Source organism: Scyliorhinus torazame, chromosome 14, assembly GCF_047496885.1.
Source record: "Scyliorhinus torazame isolate Kashiwa2021f chromosome 14, sScyTor2.1, whole genome shotgun sequence".
Classification (NCBI taxonomy): domain Eukaryota; kingdom Metazoa; phylum Chordata; class Chondrichthyes; order Carcharhiniformes; family Scyliorhinidae; genus Scyliorhinus; species Scyliorhinus torazame.
This window is the reverse complement of record NC_092720.1, coordinates 169,097,782-169,117,643: the sequence shown is the minus strand read 5'-3', so window position 1 is coordinate 169,117,643 and position 19,862 is coordinate 169,097,782. Positions and strand designations below refer to the sequence as shown.

Here is a 19,862-nt window from a genome sequence, read left to right as displayed (position 1 = left end):
GATGGTCACTATATTAACGGGGGTGTCTAACAGTAACTAGTTATGGTATGACCCAGGATCCTAGTGCCTCGTCATTTATTCTCGAGCTGCTGGATGAAACCTCAATCTCACCCTGAGGGTTGAATTTTGCAGTGTTTGGTCATGTTGCTCACCATCTCGAATGGACTAGCAGCCAATGCACATTAAGCAAAAGAACTCTGCAACATGGTCTAATTTGTGTATCCCCAGCCTGAACTGAGTTTGAACTTCCTGGTAGCTGTCACGGCTGGCAACGGTTTAACTGGTTATTTTTCTGAGACTAGGCAATGATTGATCATCTGACTCTGTACTTTCAATTCAGGAAGTGACCGCAGTTCAGGAAAGATCACATTCTAAGTTTCAGAAGAAGAATCTCAATAGAGCTGGTTTTTGTTTCCCTCCTCGGAGATTTTGATTCCCAGTCACTGATTGGAACAGGGACAGTGGATTCTCAGAATGTTCCTGATTCTTTTCTCCATCTCCCTGTGTTTTTCCTGGGTCTCTCCCGGTAAGTACAGAATTCAGCTTTTCACTCTCTCCCTCTCTCTCTCTCGCACACACACAATTCTGCTGTAAATTCCTGTGGCTTGTACTGGAAGTGGGAGCGTCAATGTCTGTCGGGGATGTATGTCGCAATATTATACTGACAGTGCTCGCGATTCTCCGGCCTCGTTGCGCTCTCGCCCGAGCGAAATGAGGCTGGTGAATAGCGGGAGAGGCCGAAAAGGAGGACAGCGCCAGGTGCTGAACAGCTTGTGATGCAACCGGCCCGCTCCGGTAGGCAAAATCGGGATCTCGCCGTTGCGTGGCGAGAAACCAATTATCACCATTTAAGCCCAATTTCCATACAATTAATGAGAGCCACCCCATAACCAACAGCCTCCCATCATTCAGCGGCCTCCCCAGAAAGGGCTCACTGGTGCCTTTTGAAAAACATGAACCTGCCAGAAAGGCTTCTGTGGGGAGTCGAGGAGGTGAGTAGACATTGTTTGCTCACAGGCAATGAGCCTGGGGGCACTAGGCCTGCTGCTCTGTGCTCGGCATGGAGTTTGAGCCCCTGGCTGGGGATTGGGGAACCCTTCGCAGAAGTGGGCCACAATTGGAGGGGGGGGGTGGGGGGAGGCGCTGGGTGGGGGCAACCAAGGACAACTGCGCGCAGCACCACAATGCCAACTCCGGGATCATATGTACCAGTTCCGAGGGCAACCCTTGTCCCGGCCCATCTGATCCACCGACCACCCATGACCCCTATCGACTGCTGAAGCCTCTGGCCATGCGGTTGGAGGCTATTGCCGAGGGCAGCCACTGGAAAGTTTTGGACGCACTGTGACTCTGTCTCTCTCTCTCTGTGGGCACGGATCTGGATGTGCCGGTTAGATAGCAGGAGGCCAAAATCGGGATCTACGTCAGGTGCAAATCGGTCTGCTATCTCTCGACCTGCTCCTGGGGGTGGCTTCCAGATCCCGCCCAAATGTAACAAAAAAAATCATTGATCCCAATTAACAGCAATCTCCATCTCATTCACGGGTTGGTGTCCAATCTATTGGCTTTCCAGGATCTAATCGTCCCTCCGACGAGAGGTCACACGGGTGTCCTTCAGTATTCCTTTTTAAAAACGTGAAGGCGACACAATGGCTGAGAAGGTGAGTACCCATTTTTATTTGAGGGCATGCAGCCCAAGACCACTGGTGCTGCTGACCCAGTGCTGGGAGGGGACCCCCCAGGGGGGGGATGGGCCTGGTCGGGGGACTGGATGTCATGTCGGGGGTCGCCCCCAGACTGGGGGGGGGGGTGGTTGTTGGGGACGAGGACCTTAGCGTCTGCGGGGCCGACAAGCCATCCTCTAATATTGTGCATTATCCATAACAGGAGCAACAGTTGCTGCCTGTCTGTTCGACCGAACACTCCCAGGACAGAGCCTGTTCTTGGTTAGATGGTGAAAGACATTTTAACTCTCTGTGAGCAGTCTCTAGCAGCATAACTTAAGGTTATTGCTAATAAGGAATTAGCATTGTTAGTCATGTGAGCACTTCTCAGTTGCATGTTGTGTTTTCTTCTTGCTGCTGCATGTAGCTGCAAATGACTGGAGGCTGCTGCTACAGATTCCTTCTTACTCTGTAGCCTGAAAGAAGGACAATCTTTTCTGGAACATCGGACTCAGGGGGACATATGAGTCCAGAAAGAACTCAGGTTTGAGGCAAGAGGATGCTGCAGGGCCTGGTGTGTGACATTGATCCAAATGAACAACGTAATGAAGCTGTTGAAGAAATGCTTTCATAGATTGCTGATGCTTTTGTTTCTGGTGTGAGTGCTGCATGTAACTAGCATGCCACTGTGGATCAAATGCACTGGAAATCGATGATGTTCAACTGCACCTCGAGTGCCAGTGAAATATGTGGATACCAAGATTTGGTTCCAATGAGATTGGGCCGTGTGAGGAGCCGTGTGTAAAGCTGCGGCTCATGGATAGAGAATGGATACGTGGAACAAGCAACGAGTAATGAATTGCTGAACAGATCGTTTCTACAACAAAGTTCTGGACATGATAACACATTCTCAGGCTTGTCCTCCATTTCTTTTGAGGAACCTGCAAAGGGTGATGCCGTGTGTTTGGTTGTTTTTTGTGAAAATGAGCAGATGTGGCTTTGTATTGGTACCAATATGGAACAGTGAGGTTTCCTTGTTGCTTAATGGTCAGTGTGATATGTGGACTGTTATATAGTTGATTTTTCAAATCTTTGCAAATAAAATATGACTCAGGGGAGTTCTTTCTCACTTCTGGCATGCTCTGGGTTGATGCGACTTTCCACTGCTGAGGAGTCAACTGCTGGAAGTTGCAAGAGGGAGAGAGAGAGAGAGGTAGATTGATTCGAATGAGAGGTGTTTGCTACTTGTTGCTGCTTGTAGCTGCCTGGCGGCTGTGTGTTTGTTAGCTGCCACCTCTTTGCTTTTGCAACCTGGAGTAAGGAAAGGGATGATGGTAAGATGACCTGCTGCCTGGGCTGGAGAAAGGAAAGGGGAGCTCTTTCTCTCTTCTGGTCTGCTCTGGGTCGGTACAATTTTTCCACTGCTGGGGAGTTGTTATGGGCCAGGAATTAGAGAACCCCAAAGTGTATCATGGAGTTCACCTGACCCACAACGTTTAACAGATTGTGGTATGGGGAGCAACCGGCCCACTCGACATGTGTGGTACAGCAGAAATGGAAAAGTATTTTTTAAAGCAAAACAATGTTTATTCTATGAACTCAAGTTAACCTTTCTAAAACGTACAGTGAACATCTTAGCAACCATCAATTCAAACACAACCCCCAAAGAATACAACACTAAGTAATCCTTAAGCTGTCCTTTTAACATCCATAATATTTAAAAAATAACTTTTAACAGAAGCACATCAGGTTAAAGTCACTACTGAGAGCAGTTATTAGTTTTAAATCACCAAAGGATCGATTTACAGTTTTTAAGATTTCAGAGAGAGCGACTAATGCCCTTTCTGGCTGTGACTGCAGCTATCCAGCTCTGAAAACGAAACAAAAACACACTGCAACAAACAGCCTAAAACAAAAGTAAAAAGCTGACAGACAGCCCATCTCCACCCACTTTCTGACATCACTGCAGTAGTAAACACATATTTCTTAAAGGTACTCTCACATGACACCTCCCCCCAAGAAAAAAAAATGAACCATCAACTTCAAGATTTTTCACCATCCTTTAAGAAATACACACAGTAAATATACTTTTTTGTTTCAAAAAACAACACACGCAAACAGATATAATAATATAGTCCATTTTTGTTCTTCTTCCTCCAACTGAAATCCTTCTCGATTGACAGTCTCTTTTAACAAGAAGGTCTCTGCACGATCCATCCATTTCTCTGCGCCTCGGCATTGCTCTTTAAAGTCACATACTTTAGTTCAATCTGATCACAGAGTCCCTTGTAATTCTCCAACACATGAGCATTGGTTATCACAGCTCTCAGGCCGTCAAATGCATGTTGAAAGTCCGCTGTCCACTGAAATTTTTGACGTTTCTTCAGCAATGGAGCAACCACGCTACAAAACTTTTCACAAATGTTGAATCAAATCCATTCATGCCAAGAAATCACACTATTTCCCTTCGTCTTGAGGGTATCAAAAACTCCTCAATAACTGCTGGTTTCACATCCCGTGTGACCATTCGACCCTGTCAGATTGTATGGCCAAGGAAAGCGACTTGGGCTTTTCCAAATTCACTTTTGGCTAGGTTTATCACCAAACCCGCCTCCTGAAGTCGATTGAATAACTCCATCAGATGTTTTAAATGTTCTTTCCATGTCTGGCTGAAAATTACAGATCGTCGATGTGTCCCGCACAATTGGGTAATCCTGAAACAACTTTGTTAGTTAACCGTTGAAATGTGGCTGGGGTGTTTTTCATGCCAAATGGCGTAACTTTGAATTGGTATATACCATCTGGATTCACAAAAGCTGAAATCTCCTTCGCCCATTCGGATAAAGGTACCTGCCTGTAACCTTGAAGTAAATCCAATTTGGAAATAAAAGCTGATTGTCCCACTTTCCCAATGCAATCCTCCAAACGTGGGATAGGATAAGAGTCCGTTCTTGTAACTGCATTAACCTTTCTATACTCCACACACAACTGTTGGGTACCGTCTGGTTTAGGGACCATCACTATGGGTGAGCTCCATTGGCTGCAACCCACTTCAATTATGCCATTTTTAAGCATACTTTCAATCTCTTTGTTAACCTGTGCTAATTTTAAAGGGTTAAGTCGATATGGACGCTGTTTGATTGGAACAGCATTTCCCACATCTACATCATGTATAGCCATTTTGGTACTTCCCAATTTCTTTCTACAAACTTGCCCACGTGATATCAATAACTCTTTCAGGTCAGTCCGTTTTTCCTCTGGAAGGTAACTCAACGATTTATCCCAATTTTAAGAACATCCTTGTTTTACAATTTAATTTGAGGTATGTCAAATTCACAGTCATCTGAATTTGGTTTGTCACTTTGAGTTAGAATCATTAAAACCTCCTCCTTTATCTCTCCTTCCCTTTCAAGTACCTTTTAAGCATATTCACATGACACACTCAGTGAGTCTTCCTTCTATTTACCACATAATTCACCTCACTTAATTTCCTTTCAATCTGATAAGGTCTTCAAAACCTTGCTTTCAAAGGCTCACCTACCACAGGTAACAACACTAAAACTCTATCTCCACTGGCAAAACTACGAACTTTGGATTTCTTGTCTGCTACCCGTTTCATCACATTTTCTGCAACTTTTAAATGTTGTCCAGCCAATTCACCTGCTGTATTTAATTGTTCCCTAAAATTTGACACGTAATCCAATAATGTAATTTCCGATTTCTCACTCACCAATTTTTCCTTAATCAATTTAAGTGGTACTCTTATCTCATGACCACAAATTAGTTCAAAAGGACTAAATTTGGTTGACTCATTGGGGGCATCCCTAATTGCAAACAGTACGAATGGAATTCCTTTATCCCAATCCTCTGGATAATCGGGACAATAAGCCCTGTCTTTAATGTCTGATGCCACCTTTCTAACGCTCCCTGCGATTCTGGATGGCACGTAGTTGATTTAAATTGTTTTATTCCTAAGCTATCCATAACTTCTTTGAATAACCTTGAGGTAACATTTGATCCTTGATCCAATTGTATTTCTGTGGGTAGTCCATATCTAGTAAGGAATTTAAGTATCTCCTCCACAATCGTTTTAGCTGTAATATTACGTACTGGAATGGCTTCTGGAAACCAAGTAGACACATCCATTATAGTCAAAAGATATTGATTCCCACTTTTTATTTTAGGATGCGGTCCTAATTGCAATCAATTAGGACCCTTGTAAACGGTTCCTCAAATGCTGGAATGTGTATTAAGGGTGCTGGTTTTATCACTGCTTGAGGTTTCCCTATCACTTGACATGTGTGACATGATTGACAAAATGTAACTACATCCTTATGTAATCCAGGCTGATAAAAATGTTTCTGGATTTTAGCTTGAGTTTTCCCTATTCCCAAATGACCTCCCACTGGTACCTCATGTGCAACTCCCAACACCTCCTTTCTATACCCTACCGGCAATACTGCTTGATGAACTTCTGCCCACTTTTAATCCGCCTGCATATGTAAAGGTCTCCATTTTCTCATCAAGGCATCACTTTTACGGTAATAACACTCTGGTATTCACTCAGATTCCTCTTCCGTATATGCTTTCTGATACATCCGTTTTATTTCTATGTCTTTCTGTTTCCTGAACTAAAAATATCCGCCTCATCCTCCACCTGTTCTTGTTCTTTTTCAGCCATCTGATCAAAAATGATAATTGCACTTCAACTTCATCTTCACTCTTTGATTTCTCCTCTTGTCTTAACCTGTGACTTTGCGACCTTGTTACTACACAATCCGGAAAGATCCCAGGATATTCGTCCTTCAACACTTCAGTTGTCTGATTTTCCACTAGCTTATCAACCACAGGAGGCATCACTCACTGTGATCCAGTTATGTCAGTACCCAAGATAAACTGTATTCCTGGACAAGATAGTTTCTCTTTTACTCCTACGACCACTTCACCACTCTTCACTGGACTTTCCAACCTTACCTTATATAATGGAATACTACTCTCACCCTGAATTCCACATATTACATCCTTTTCTGGCAACATTCTTCCCAAACTACATAACTCCTCATCTCTTACCATTAAAGATTGAATAGCTCCCGTATCTCATAAAATTGTGACTTCTTTACTTGCTCCTCCTGATACACATGAGTAAAATTTACCCACACCTGTAAATTCTTTAAAGGGATCTGGCACCCCTTGATCAGGCTGTACAATCTTTTGCACCTCCATCGCTTCACTTGGGCTTTCCTTTACCACTTTAACAAACCCCACTGTCTTATCCTGTTTTACCACATCAGCCTTCCCAGTGCTTTTCTTCAACCACCAACACTGTGACTTTACATGGCCTAGTTTATTACAGTGAAAACATTTGAAACTTTTCATTTCTTTTCCACCATCCTGAATTTCTTTTTTAGTCTGAGGTACACTCTCCTGATTATCTCCCATTAGATCACCTTTACCTTTACCACTTGAGTATTTCTCATGTCCCCAGTTTCTATCCCTCATAGGCTGAAACTGATGTCGGAAACCAAGCTTTAAATTTATGAACTAATTCATAATTATCTGCCATTTCTGCTGCTAATCTCGCAGTTTTAACCCTCTGCTCTTTCACATGAGTTCTCACTACATCAGGAATTGAATTGTTAAACTCCTCCAAAAGTATAATTTCTCTGAGAGCTTCATATGTTTGGTCTATTTTCCTTATCCAAATTACTCTGTTTGAGCCTTTCAAACTCCGTGTATGTTTGACCAAATTTTTTCCTTAAATTTCTAAACCATTGTCTGTAGGCTTCAGGCACTAGTTCATATGCACCCAAGATGGATTTTTTCACCTCCTCATACGTCCCAGATACCTCTTCCGGTAGTGATGCAAACACTTCACTCACCCTACCTACCATCTTTGTTTGAATCAGTAATACCCACATGTCCTGAGGCCATTTCATTTGTTTAGCTACCTTCTCAAATGAAATGAAAAAGGCTTCTACCTCCTTCTCTTCAAACCTTGGCAATACTTGGACATAATTAAATAGATCCTCACCACGCCTTCGACTTTGATGGTCTTTCTCACTATCCTCATCACCATCATCCAACTGTACGTTTCTCTTTACGTCTGCCAATTTTAACTGACTGTCATGTTTCATGGCCATTTTCTGAAGTTCAAACTCGCTCTCTTTATCTTTTTCCCTAATCTGTATCTTCCTTTCTGAAAAATGAAATTAAATGAAAATCGCTTGTCACAAGTAGGCTTCAATGAAGTTACTGTGAAAAGCCCCTAGTTGCCACATTCCGGCGCCTGTTCGGGGAGACTGGTACGGGAATTGAACCGTGCTGCTGGCCTGCCTTGGTCTGCTTTAAAAGCCAGCGATTTAGCCCAGTGTGCTAAACCAGCTCTTTCTTTTTGTTCCGCTAGGGCCATTCTTTCTTTTCTCCTTTCTTCTCTCTCCTTTACTTTTCCTCTCTATCTCTTTCTCTCTCTTTTTACTCTCTATCTATTTTTCTCTTTCCTCTCTATCGTATTCAAGCTGCTTAATTCTTTTTCAAGTTCAAATTGCTTAATCTGCAACTGAATCCTTGCAATTTCCAATGAGTCAAACTGTATCTCAGGCAGCTTTAAATGCTTAGCCACGGCCATATGTACCTCACCTTTTCGCATGTCAGGTAATGTTAACTGCAATGTTTTTGCCAAATCTAACCATCTGCTTTTAGTCTCTGTCCGTGAGGTATTGCGTGTGACCGTCTCCACCCCCAAAAACTTGAGCCTCTGAAAGCGCCATTGTCCACAACACACTCCCTACTTAAACTAGAATACCACACCTGAAAAGCAACCACAAATGCTCACCCTTCACTGTCTTTAAGTTCACAGAATTATAGAATTTACAGTGCAGAAGGAGGCCATTCGGCCCATCGAGTCTGCACCGGCTCTTGGAAAGAGCACCCTACCCAAGCCCAGACCTCCACCCTACCCCCATAACCCAGTAACACCACCCAACTCTAAGGGCACTTTTAGACACTAAGGGCAATTTAGCATGGCCAATCCACCTAACCTGCACATCTTTGGACTGTGGGAGGAAACCGGAACACCCGGAGGAAACCCACGCACACACGGGGAGAACGTGCAGACTCCGCACAGACAGTGACCCAAGCTGGGAATCAAACCTGGGACCCTGGAGCTGTGAAGCAATTATGCTAACCACCATGCTACCGTCATGCCCCGTTCACGAAGGCAATCCAATAGGTAGACTTTTATCCCGGGCGAGCCCCCAAATTGTTATGGGCCAGGGATTAGAGAACCCCAAAGTGTGTCATGGAGTTCAACTGACCCACAACTTTTAATAGATTGTGGTATGGGAAGCACACGGCCCACTCTACAGGTGTGGTACAGCAGAAATGGAAAAGTATTTTTTAAAGCAAAACAATATTTATTTAACCTTTTTAAAACATACAGTGAACATCTTAGCAACCATCAATTCAAATACAACCCCCAAAGAATACAACACTAAATAATCCTTAAGCTGTCCTTTTAACATCCATAAGACTTAAAAAAGAACTTTTAACAGAAGCACATCAGGTTAAAGTCACTACTGACAGCAGTTATTAGTTTTAAATCACCAAAGGATCGATTTACAGTTTTTAGATTACAGAGAGACTCATACTCCTGCTGGCTGTGACTGCAGCTATCCAGCTCTGAAAACGAAACTAAAACACTCCCTGCAGCAAATAGCCTAAAACGAAAGCAAAAAGCTGACAGACAGCCCAGATCCACCCACTCTCTGACATCACTGCAGTAGTAAACTCCCATTTCTTACAGGTACTCTCACATGAGTCTATTGCTGGGAGCTGCAGGAGGGAGAGAGCGAGGCGGATTGATCTGAATTATCAACTTGATGAAGGTGTTGAAGAAATGCCTTTTCAAATTGCTGGTGATTTTATTGTGACTACAATGAATGCTGCCTGTCAACTAGCACATTGCCACGAGTCAAACATGCGGGATTTCAAGGCTGTTTTGCTCCACCTTGAACGCCAGTAGAGCATGTGAATACTGGGATTTGGTTCCGATTATGTTGGGCGATATCGGAAGGCCTGTACAATGGACGGTCATGGACAGAGAATGATATATAAAACAACCGCACAGCAAGGATCCTCCATTTTGTAGAGGACCTGCGAGCGCTAATGCAGTGGACTGGATTCTCCATTCCTGTTGATGCCAACGGAGGATCCGTGTAGTTCCACGATGGAAAAATCGGCGCCACACCCACACTGGGCAGCACGGTAGCATAGTGGTCATCACAGTTGCTTCACAGCTCCCGAGTCCCAGGTTCGATTCCCGGCTTGGGTCACTGTCTGTGCGGAGTCTGCACGTTCTCCCAGTGTGTGCGTGGGTTTCCTCCGGGTGCTCCGGTTTCCTCCCTCAGTCCAAAGATATGCAGGTTAGGTGGATTGGCCATGCTAAATTGCCCTTAGTGTCCAAAAAAGGTGAGGTGGGTTGCTGGGTTACGGGGATAGGGTGGAGGTGTGGGCTTGAGTGGGGTGCTCTTTCCAAGCAGTCTCAATGAGCCGAATGGCATCCTTCTGCACTGTAAATTCTGTGATTCCACGACCAGTGCAGGGCTAGCACTGGCAGCGCGTGAAACACCCGCAGAACAATCAAAAAATGGTGGTGGAATTGCCGTGTCCATGATGGGCATGCGCAGGGCTGACAAGCTGCAGCCACACGTACACTTACATCCCCCACACATGCACCGATCGCACCTGAAAAGATGGCACCAGTTGTGCTGGACTACGTACCCATCCATCCTGACTCCACAGCCCACCTCCTGCCATCCCCCACTACTCCCCCCAGCCCTGACAGAAGCCCCCACCAGCTGCACGACTGTCGCCGAAGTATAGCGGTGCTTGGCACTGTACGCCCTCTCCCTCTTTCCGTAGCCGCCCTGTCAGGCTATGACGGTTGAGACCACAGGTGGACCGTGCCGTCGGGAACTCAACCCATCGGAGGCGGAGCATCGAGGGTGGGTCCGATAATGAGATGAAAACGCTGTTGCAGCTACGTGCGGCGCGTGACGCAATGATGCTGATTTGGAGGGGCGGAGCATCGTAACCCAGCGACAAACCGGCGCCTGCCACGATTTTCATAGAATTTACAGTGCAGAAGGAGACCATTCGGCCCATCGAGTCTGCACCGGCTCTTGGAAAGAGCACCCTACCCAGGCCCCCATCTCCACCCTATCCCCATAACCCAGTAACCCCACCCAACACTAAGGGCAATTTTGGACACCAAGGGCAATTTATCATGGCCAATCCACCTAACCTGCACATCTTTGGACTGTGGGAGGAAACCGGAGCACCCGGAGGAAATCCACGCACACACGGGGAGGAAGTGCAGACTCCGCACAGTCAGTGACCCAAGCCGGAATTGAACCTGGGACCCTGGAGCTGTGATCTATTCTCCGCCTGATTGTGGTTCCCGATTTCGGTGTCAGGCAATGGAAAATCCCGCCCAGTGTGTTTGGTTTTCTTTGTACAAATGAACTGTCATAGTTTTGTATCTGTACCAATATTCTGTTGCGGAAAGGTACTTGTGTGTGTATGGCGTGGTGCCTTTTCTTCGTTGGTGAAGTGGTTAGTGTGGCACCTGTGCAATGTCCTTACGGACGTGGTACCCCGTGGAGGAGGAGGAGGGCGCTTGCTCCCGGTGGCCTTGAAAGTCATCGCAGCCCTGAACTTTTACGCATCGGTTTCAAGCGGGGATTAAATGCCGCACAAGGGCATCTGTGAAATCACGCATGCCCTGTATGCCTGGGCATCTGACTACATAAACGTTGAGCTCGCCAAGCCCATCAAGATGCCTGGACAGCAGGATTCTCCGCCATTGCCGGAATTCCCCAGGTCCAGGCACGCATGTCGCCTTGTGTTTGCCGGGGCATTTGGAGTATTCTCCATTAACAGGAAGGGGTGAGGAAAGCAGAGGGCAACTTGAGTGGGGGTGCAGGCAGGCCCGCTCTGCATAATAATGTGACAGAGGGTTCACAGATGTGACAGGTGTTAGATGTTTAATGGAGAACAGTTGAAACTCCCATTGTCCCTAGCTACAGTCAATGCCCCCCCCTTCCCCTCCCCAGTTCCCACTCAGTCATCCTCTATCTTTGTACCCTTCCTGCTCTGCTGCAACCTCTAGGTGTGTCCTCAGGATGCACATCAGGGGTGGAGGCAGTCTGCTGCCTCTCATGCACTGTGGTCTGTGATGCTGTTGGCAGACGTCTCGAGGTCCTGGGGCCATAGGGCCCCAGCCGACAAACTTGTGCCATTGGCATCACCATGCCATCTTGCTCTGCCCGCTGACCTTGAGACGCGCTGGTGTCAGTTCGGGTGAGGTGGAAACCACTATTGTGGTGGGAGGCACTGGGCGACCTCCAGTGTTTCCTCCTCCCGTTGTGCCCTGGGGATCTCTGTGGGACAGAGGGGCAGCTGGAGTGAACTCCAGAGGCTCTAAATCATCTGGCCATGTCAGTCCTGGGGCCTCCCCATTGTGTTGGCGCCTCAGCGATGCTCCTCAGTGACAGGGATATGCTCTGCTGTGTCTCGTCAGTGCATTGACATCGTGCTGCAGGCTTTCCACTGCCGTCGCCACCCTAGCAGTGTTGGCCTCGCTGCCATGCATTGCTGGCCCCATCTCCTGCTTCCAGTGCCATTGGGACTCCTCCACAAGGCTATGCACTCGCCAGAGTGTCGTTGACATCTCCTCCTGAATCTCATGGCCATGACCTAGCGTCTACCTCAGCTCCGGGATAACCTTGTCCAGAGGCTCTGTACCTGATTCGGACTCGCTGAGTCCTGGGATCCAGTAGACCTCCGACTGCTGAATCCTTTGGATGTTCCTGCCTCCACCGATGTGCATCACGTGTGGTGCCCACCAGGTTGTGCCCCAGAAGCCTATCCACTAATGTTGCGCACCGAGAAGGGTCTGCGCTGGTGGAGGGTGGGGACGACGGCTGTGACAACTCGATGGTAGTCTCCTCGGGGCTCTCCTCTGAGCATTCTCTTGGGTTGTGGTGGGGGGGGGGGGGGGGGCGGGGGGGGGGGGCTCCATCAGAAGGAGATTCTACAGAGAGAAGAGACGTGGTTAGTGAGAGGGAAGGATCATTTTGTCTGACATGAAAAACTCATTTGAGGCAGCTCATCCTGGATGCAGGGGCAGTGAATTCTCACCTCTGCGGTACAGGCCAACCTCGCTGTTGGCCACTGCTGTCTTCAGACAACCCCGCGATCCCCAAGGCCCATTGCTCCTAGGGGTGTCACTCCGCCGTCCGTCTGGGCCCTTTCACATTTAATATGGTCTAACCTTTCCTGCGGGAACAAATGCAGGGTATTTGGACTGGGTGCTTGATGCATCGGGAGGGGGGGGGGGGGGCTAAGTGTGGCATGTGTGGGCACTGCACCTAGGCTTGGAAGGGTTGTGCTGGCGTGTGCACATTACACGGATGTGGGGAGAGTGCAAGGTGTCAGCTGCTGACTCGGGGGAGGGGGGGGGGGGGGGGGGGGGAGAGGTGTTGGAGGTCAGGTGTGTGGCAGGTGGGACTGATGCCAGAAGGCCAATGTTCACTTACCCTTGCGGTCCAGTGGTGGCCATTGGTCTTCTTCCTGCACTATACAGCGGCCCTCCTGGTTACACTGCCCGAACTGACAGCCGCTCCTACTGCCTCCCAGGCAGCATTGGCAGCCCTGCCGTCAGGTCCTCCGACCATCTAGGGGGATCAGGGAGTTCCTTCCCGCCTCCATGGCATCCAGATGCTTGGCCTGCTCGACATCCCCGAAGCGTAGAGCAGGTCTGCGTGGTGCCATGCTCGGGTGCTGGCTGGGAGTGAGTTGGGGGAGCATTTAAAAGCACCTCCACTTAGCGGGGAGCTGCTGGGCGCGAGTCTGGCAAATCAGCTGACGGGACAGGTATTACCGGCGTAAAGCTCATGGGGCTCATTTTCGGCACTAAAGTACCGTTAAATACGGCCCGCAATCTCGCTGGCCCTGCTGTCGGGGAACACCTAGGAAGTTGCGCCCAAAATGACACCTTTTTCATTAGATCAAGCCCCGGATGTCTGTCTGTTTCTCTTTGGATTTGTTTTTGTTTCTGTCTCTCCGGTCTCTGTATCATGTCTGTTTCTCTCTCTCTCACTCTAATCCCTCTCTCCCTCTCACTCACTTCCTGCCTCTTTTTCTCCATGTCTGTTTCTCCATGTCTTTGTCTCTCATTGTCAGTCTTTGGTTCCCTCTCTGTGTCTTTTCCTATTTGTGTATGTCGCGCTCCGTCTCCATATCACTGCCTCTTTGTCACTTTTTATCTTCTCTCTCTTTTTCTCTGCCGTTGTCTCTCTGCACTTCTACTAGAATTACAGTCAAACAGATGTTCTTTTCTCTAAATCTTTGTTGTCCACAAGATTTTAATGGACTGTTGGTTTCGGAATCCCTGTTATGTTTGATCTGAAAGAATTAAGTAGAATGGATGAGCAGATTGCACAAACATTTTCTTTTCCATCATGGAATTTTCTGGTGTCGCCTTAGGTTTTGCCACTATGAAGATTCATTGGCTTAAACCTTTCAATTGTTGGATCGATGGAGATTTGATGTAAGCTGGAAGAGAAGTGTGGAAGCGGGAGAGAGCCTTCAGAATTCCAAATCCATACACATGCAATGTATTTGCCCTGGAAGTTTAAGTTTAACCTTCCCATGGGCTAATTCCTATTTCCTAGAGCCCTCTGCGGATATCTCCGTCACTGAGCTCAGTATCAGAGACTTGAGACTTACACAGGAGGTGTTGCATAGTTTAATACCTGGTCTAACTCAGTGGTTTAGTCTACTAAACACCACAACCAACACCGCAATCATTCCCCTATCACCCAATTTCAACCAACTATTCCCGTTTCCCCCCAATCACCCAACTGAAAAATTCTGTCATTGATATAATTTTGGGAATTATTGAAAGCTGTCACTGTGTGGATGGGCTTCAATTGGGTGGTGCTGTTTGTAAATGTCTATCAACTTATCCCTCACATTGTATGTTTTACAGATAGCAATGCCTTCACTGTAATTTACTTGGCCACCTCTGGTACTACTGATTTACCCGAATACGTTGGTGTGGGAATGATCAATGGAGTTCCAGTAGCCTATTATGAAAGTGGTACTCACCAGATAGTCTCACGTCAGCAGTGGATGACAGACTCTTTTGATGCAGAGTACTGGGAATATCTCACAAATCGAGGGAATGAACATTGTGCCATTGCAAAGGAGAATCTGAAGATGATAATGAAGAATACAAACCAGACATCCGGTAAGAACAGCGATTTAGAGTCTCCCATTTGCCCTTTTACCTCCTGTCTCCTCACCATCCAAGGCCCGAAACAATCCTTCCTGGTGGTACGGTGATTTATTTATACTTTTTTCAATTTGTTATCCTGTTGTCACAGCTCGCGTGTGGTCTCCTTTACTTTGGGAAAACTAAGCACAGACATTGTGGGGCAACCCCACACCGTCGGGCAACCCCCGGGCTGCCGGCAAAACGGAGCATCCCGCCGGCGGAGAATCCAGCCTGTGGTGTTCCACAAGGATCGGGCTGGGACAATTTCTATTCAGGTTACATTAAAGATTGGACATTTGGAGTCAAAAAGCACAATTTTGAAAATTGCAGATGGCATCAAATTATGGCAGAGGTGGGGGATGGAATTCTCTGATAATGGGGCTATGTCCCCACGCCTGCGAGAAAACGGGCGCGAATCACTCTGGACTTTCTTGGAGAAAGTCCAGAGTGATTCACTTACCTGAAGGGGGCTAGCAGGGCGCCGGAGTAGTCCACGCAGCTCCAGCTGCCGATACGGGGCCCTGCACTTCTGGCCATGGGTCCGCGCATGCACGTGGCGGCGACCTGCAGCGGCCCCGCGCAACATGGTGGACCCACACCACGGACCGGCCCCCAAAACATAGGCCACTTCGAGATCGGCCATGCCCGCCGATTGGTGGCCCCTGATCACGAGCCTCGCCGTCCTGGAGCCCCCCCCCCCCCCCCCGTGACGGATCCCCCTCTCCCTGTCCTGTTTTTGGCTTTCCCTGGGCGGGGAGGGTGTGTGAGTGGGGGGGGGGGGGGGAGTTCCTTTCCCTTGCTCTTGTTCTAGGCTCTCTGGCCTCTGATTGGTTGTTTTCTAGCCCCTCGCTCCTTTTCCCGGAAGCCTTCCCGCCTCCCTTTTCCCTCCACTCCCTTCTCTGTCTGCTCTCAGTGGTCCCATTGGCTCCCGTGCATCAACAACCCCCTTCCCCCATTCTATTGGCCGCTAGCTTCAAATGGAACATGTTGGTGAATGGCCTCCACACTTTTCTTTTATTTGTTCATGGGACGTGGGTCTTGCAGGCTGTGCCCGCATTTATTACCCATCCCTAATTGCCCTTGAGGGGCAGTTAAGAGTCTCCCATCCATTGACTCCATTTACGCCTCCTGCTGCCTGGGGAAAGCGGGCAGCATAATCAAAGACCCCTCCCACCTGGCTTACTCTTCCAACTTCATCCAACGGGCAGGAGATACAAAAGTCCGAGAACACACACAAACAGATTCAAAAACAGCTTCTTCCCCGCTGTTACCAGACTCCTAAACGACCCTCTTATGGACTGACCTGATTAATACTACACCCCTGAATGCTTCACCCAATGCCTGTGTTTATGTAGTTACATTGTGTACCTTGTGTTGCCCTATTATGTATTTTATTTTTATTTTATTTTCATGTACTTAATGATCTGTTTGAGCTGCTTGCAGAAAAATACAGTACACGTGACAATAAACAAATCCATGCATTCAGTGATAATACCAGTACGCCACCGCCTTCCCTTTGTGGAAGTCTTCCTCTGATCCTCGAATGGTGACCTTGATCTTCTCCAGGTGGACAAAATCCGATAGGTCTGCCAGCCAATCTGCAGCTTTGGGTGGTGCTGCTGATCATCAACCAAGGAGGATTCTCCGGTGTGTGATTAGAGAAGCAAAGGTTAGGGCGTCGGCCCTCTCCCCCATAAATAGTTTTGGCTGGTCCGATACCCCGAAGATTGCCACCCTCACCCCCACAACTTTGTACATTGCCTTGAAGATGATTGACCAGAACCCAACAAGTCTGGGGCATGCCCAGGACATGTGGGCGTAGTTGGCCAGGCCTCCCTGGCACCGTTCACATTTGTCCTCCACCTCCGGAAAGGACCTGCTCATTTGGGTTATTTTCAGGTGTGCTCTGTGCACCACTTTCAGCTGCATGAGGCTTAGCCTTGCACATGAGGAGATGGAATTGACCCTGCACAGTGCTTCGCTCCAGAGTCCCCATCCTATTTCCGCCACTAGCTCTTCCTCCCATTTTACCTGAGTTTCATCCAGTGCGGAGCATGCCCTTTCTAAAAGTCGTCCGTTCAGGTCCCCACAGTTTTCCCTCCCCAGACTGTCCACATCCAGTAACTCTTCTAGCATCGTACTTTTTGGGGTCCATGGGTATGTAGTCGTCTCCTTGCGGAGAAAGTTTTTGACCTGTAGATGTCAGAGTTCGTTCCCGTTTGGTAGGTTCAGTCCCTCCGTCAGTTCCTCTACGGTCGCTTGTCTGTCACCTGTGTAAAAGTCCCTAACCATCAATGTCCCCCATCCTGTCTCCACCTCTTGAAGGTGGCATCAAGCATGGCTGGTGCAAACCTATGGTTGCCACAGATAGGGGCCATGATGGACATATTGGACAGACCAAAATGTTGCCTCATCTGGTTCCAAGTTCTCAGGGTCGCTACCACCACTGGGCTTGTGGAGTGTTTTGCTGGCGGGGATGGGAACGCCGCCGTGGCGAGGGCCCAGAGGGTTGTCCGTGCACATAAGGACTCCTCCATCCTCACCCATTCGTGTTTGGGTCCTTTACCCATCCCCTCTCTCTTTCCGCTGTGATTGCCCTGTGGTAATATTGCAAGTTCAGGAGGGCCAGGCCTCCCATGTAGTACTCCTTTGTAGCACTGTTCCCTTTGTTTAGGGACCCTCCAAAGTGGCTGCTTGCAGTGCCATCTTGTTCCACGTTTCCGATATCAACCTGCTGAAGCCAGTCCAGCTCCTTTCCACCACCCCACCCTCCCCCCACCCCATCACCCCCGGTGGTGAAAATATGGGATCCTGTAACCTTGAAAAGGAAGTGACAGAAAGGAAGCTTTACAAGAGTACAATCTGATAAAATAAAATGTAATTCGGAACATTTCAAGGTAAATTGCAACAAGGGGCATATATAATGTGTATTGTGTCGTGCCCCCCCCCCATGGTTTTGGCTCCCCCTTCTGCTTCCCTTGCTGCCCTCCCCCATACCTCCCCTCTTCTGTCTACCCTCCTGCCCCCCCCCCCCCCCACATCGCTGTGTCTCCCTCCCGCCCCCATCGCTAGACGCTCTCTCCCTGGTGGGAGATGTGCCACGGGCCCCCCCCCCCTCTCTTATACTTCCTGGCACTAGCATTCCCGCTAGTGTAGTGGCGTCCCTCCCAGGGTCCATCTGACCCCCTCCTACGCCCGCTCTGCTCGTGTCCCTATTGTATCTTCTTCACCCTCTCCTGCGCTCTGTGCATTGTTCCCTCTTTCCTATGAGCTGGTTCCCTTGTTCATAGCGAGGCAAAGCAGTCCGGCTCAAAATTGTCCATTTTTTTCCCCCTTTGCCTCCTCTGTGTCTTCCTCACTGCTGCCTCTCTTGCTGCCTGTCCAAACCGTTCTTACATATGAACGCATTCACCTTGCCGGGGCAGTAAAGTAATGTTCTTTGCCCTAGTAAGTTACCTGGAGCCTGGCTGGGAATAACATCCCGAATCTGACCTTGCTCTTTTGGTGTCCCTGTGGCGCCTCAGGCTGTTGCTTCCTGGCATTTTGTTGTTCGTACTGTTGTTTAGGGTGAGGCCCTACTTTTTCCCTAGTTATCCTCTTTCCATTGATATACTTAAGAATTCCTTGGGAATTGACCTACTTTTACCAGCCAGAGTTTTCTCATATCCCCTCTTTGCTCTACTAATTGCTTTCTTAAGCTCCAACCTATTCTTCCTGTACTCCACTAATGCCTCTGTTGATTTGCTCCTCTGATACTTCCTAAAAGTCTCTCTTTTTCTTCTCATCATATCCTGAATGTCTCTGGTCATCCATGGTTCTCTAGGCTTGTTACTCCTTCCTATTACCCTAAAGGGAACATGTTGTGCCTGTACCCACCCCATTTCCTTTTTGAACACCCCTGCTACTCTTTGGTAGATTTCCCCACATGTAACTCTTTCCAGTCTACCTTGGCCAGATCTTGCCTTATTGTACTAAAATTCGCTGTCCCCCAATTCAAAATCTTTTTTTGCAACTTGTCCATTTCTTTATCCATAACAAACTTAAATTCTACCATGTTGTGGTAAATGATAGATTTACCAAAATGCTCCCCCCAATCACCTGTCAGCTTCATTCCCCACAATTAGGTCCAGCACTGCACCGTCCCTTGTTGGACCCTCTACATGTTGAGCTAAAACGTTCTCGTGTATACATTTTAAGAATTCCACTCACCTAAGCCCTTAACACAGCGACTATCCTAATTAATGTTGGGAAAGTTTAAATCACCTAATATAATTACCCAATTATTATTTTTACACACCTCTGGGAATTGCGCCTATGTTTGCTCCTCAATTTCCCGCTATCTGGGGGTCTAAAAGAAACATCTAGCAATGTAGCTGTCTCTTTTTTGTTCATTAGATCGACCCACAAAGCTTCATTTGCTGCCCCCTCCAAGATTTCATCTCTCCTGACTGACTTCTGAAACAATAATACATTGAATAGAAAAGTAGGGTAGTTGTGCTTTATCTCTATTGAACCCTGGTTAGAGCACACTTAGAGTACTGTTTTCTGTTCTGGTTGCCACTTTATAAAAATAATATAGCGACACTCTGTACATATACCTCGGGGACTGCAGCGGTTCAAGAAGGCAACTCACCACCACCTTCAGAAGGGCAACTAGGGACAGGCAATAAATGCTGGATTAACCAGCGACATCCGATAAATGAATAAAAAAAACACTGAGGCATTGGGGAGGGTACAGAGAAGATTTACAAAGATATCTCTAGAAATTTGTGGGTTATACACATATCAGGAAAGGATGGATCGGCTGTGTCTCTTTACTCTTCCAAAAAAGAAGGTTGATGGGTGACCTATCAGAAATC

At 47.6% G+C, this 19,862-nt stretch overlaps 1 protein-coding gene across 6 annotated transcripts in view; it reads left to right on the top strand.

Annotated features, from left to right (window-relative positions):
- The first annotated feature begins 343 nt into the window (after positions 1 to 343).
- The window catches only part of LOC140390205 (class I histocompatibility antigen, F10 alpha chain-like), a 70,494-nt gene continuing 50,975 nt past the window's right edge, over positions 344 to 19,862 (top strand). For 5 of the 6 annotated variants that reach the window (XM_072475167.1, XM_072475164.1, XM_072475168.1 and 2 more), the window contains exons 1-2: positions 344 to 526; positions 14,716 to 14,976. In XM_072475167.1, coding sequence (XP_072331268.1) covers positions 475 to 526; positions 14,716 to 14,976 — 313 coding nt within the window. In that variant the 5' untranslated portion in view covers positions 344 to 474. Of the gene's footprint in view, positions 527 to 13,439; positions 13,599 to 14,715; positions 14,977 to 19,862 lie in introns of those variants that run through there. The other variant, XM_072475166.1, reaches the window with a different exon arrangement.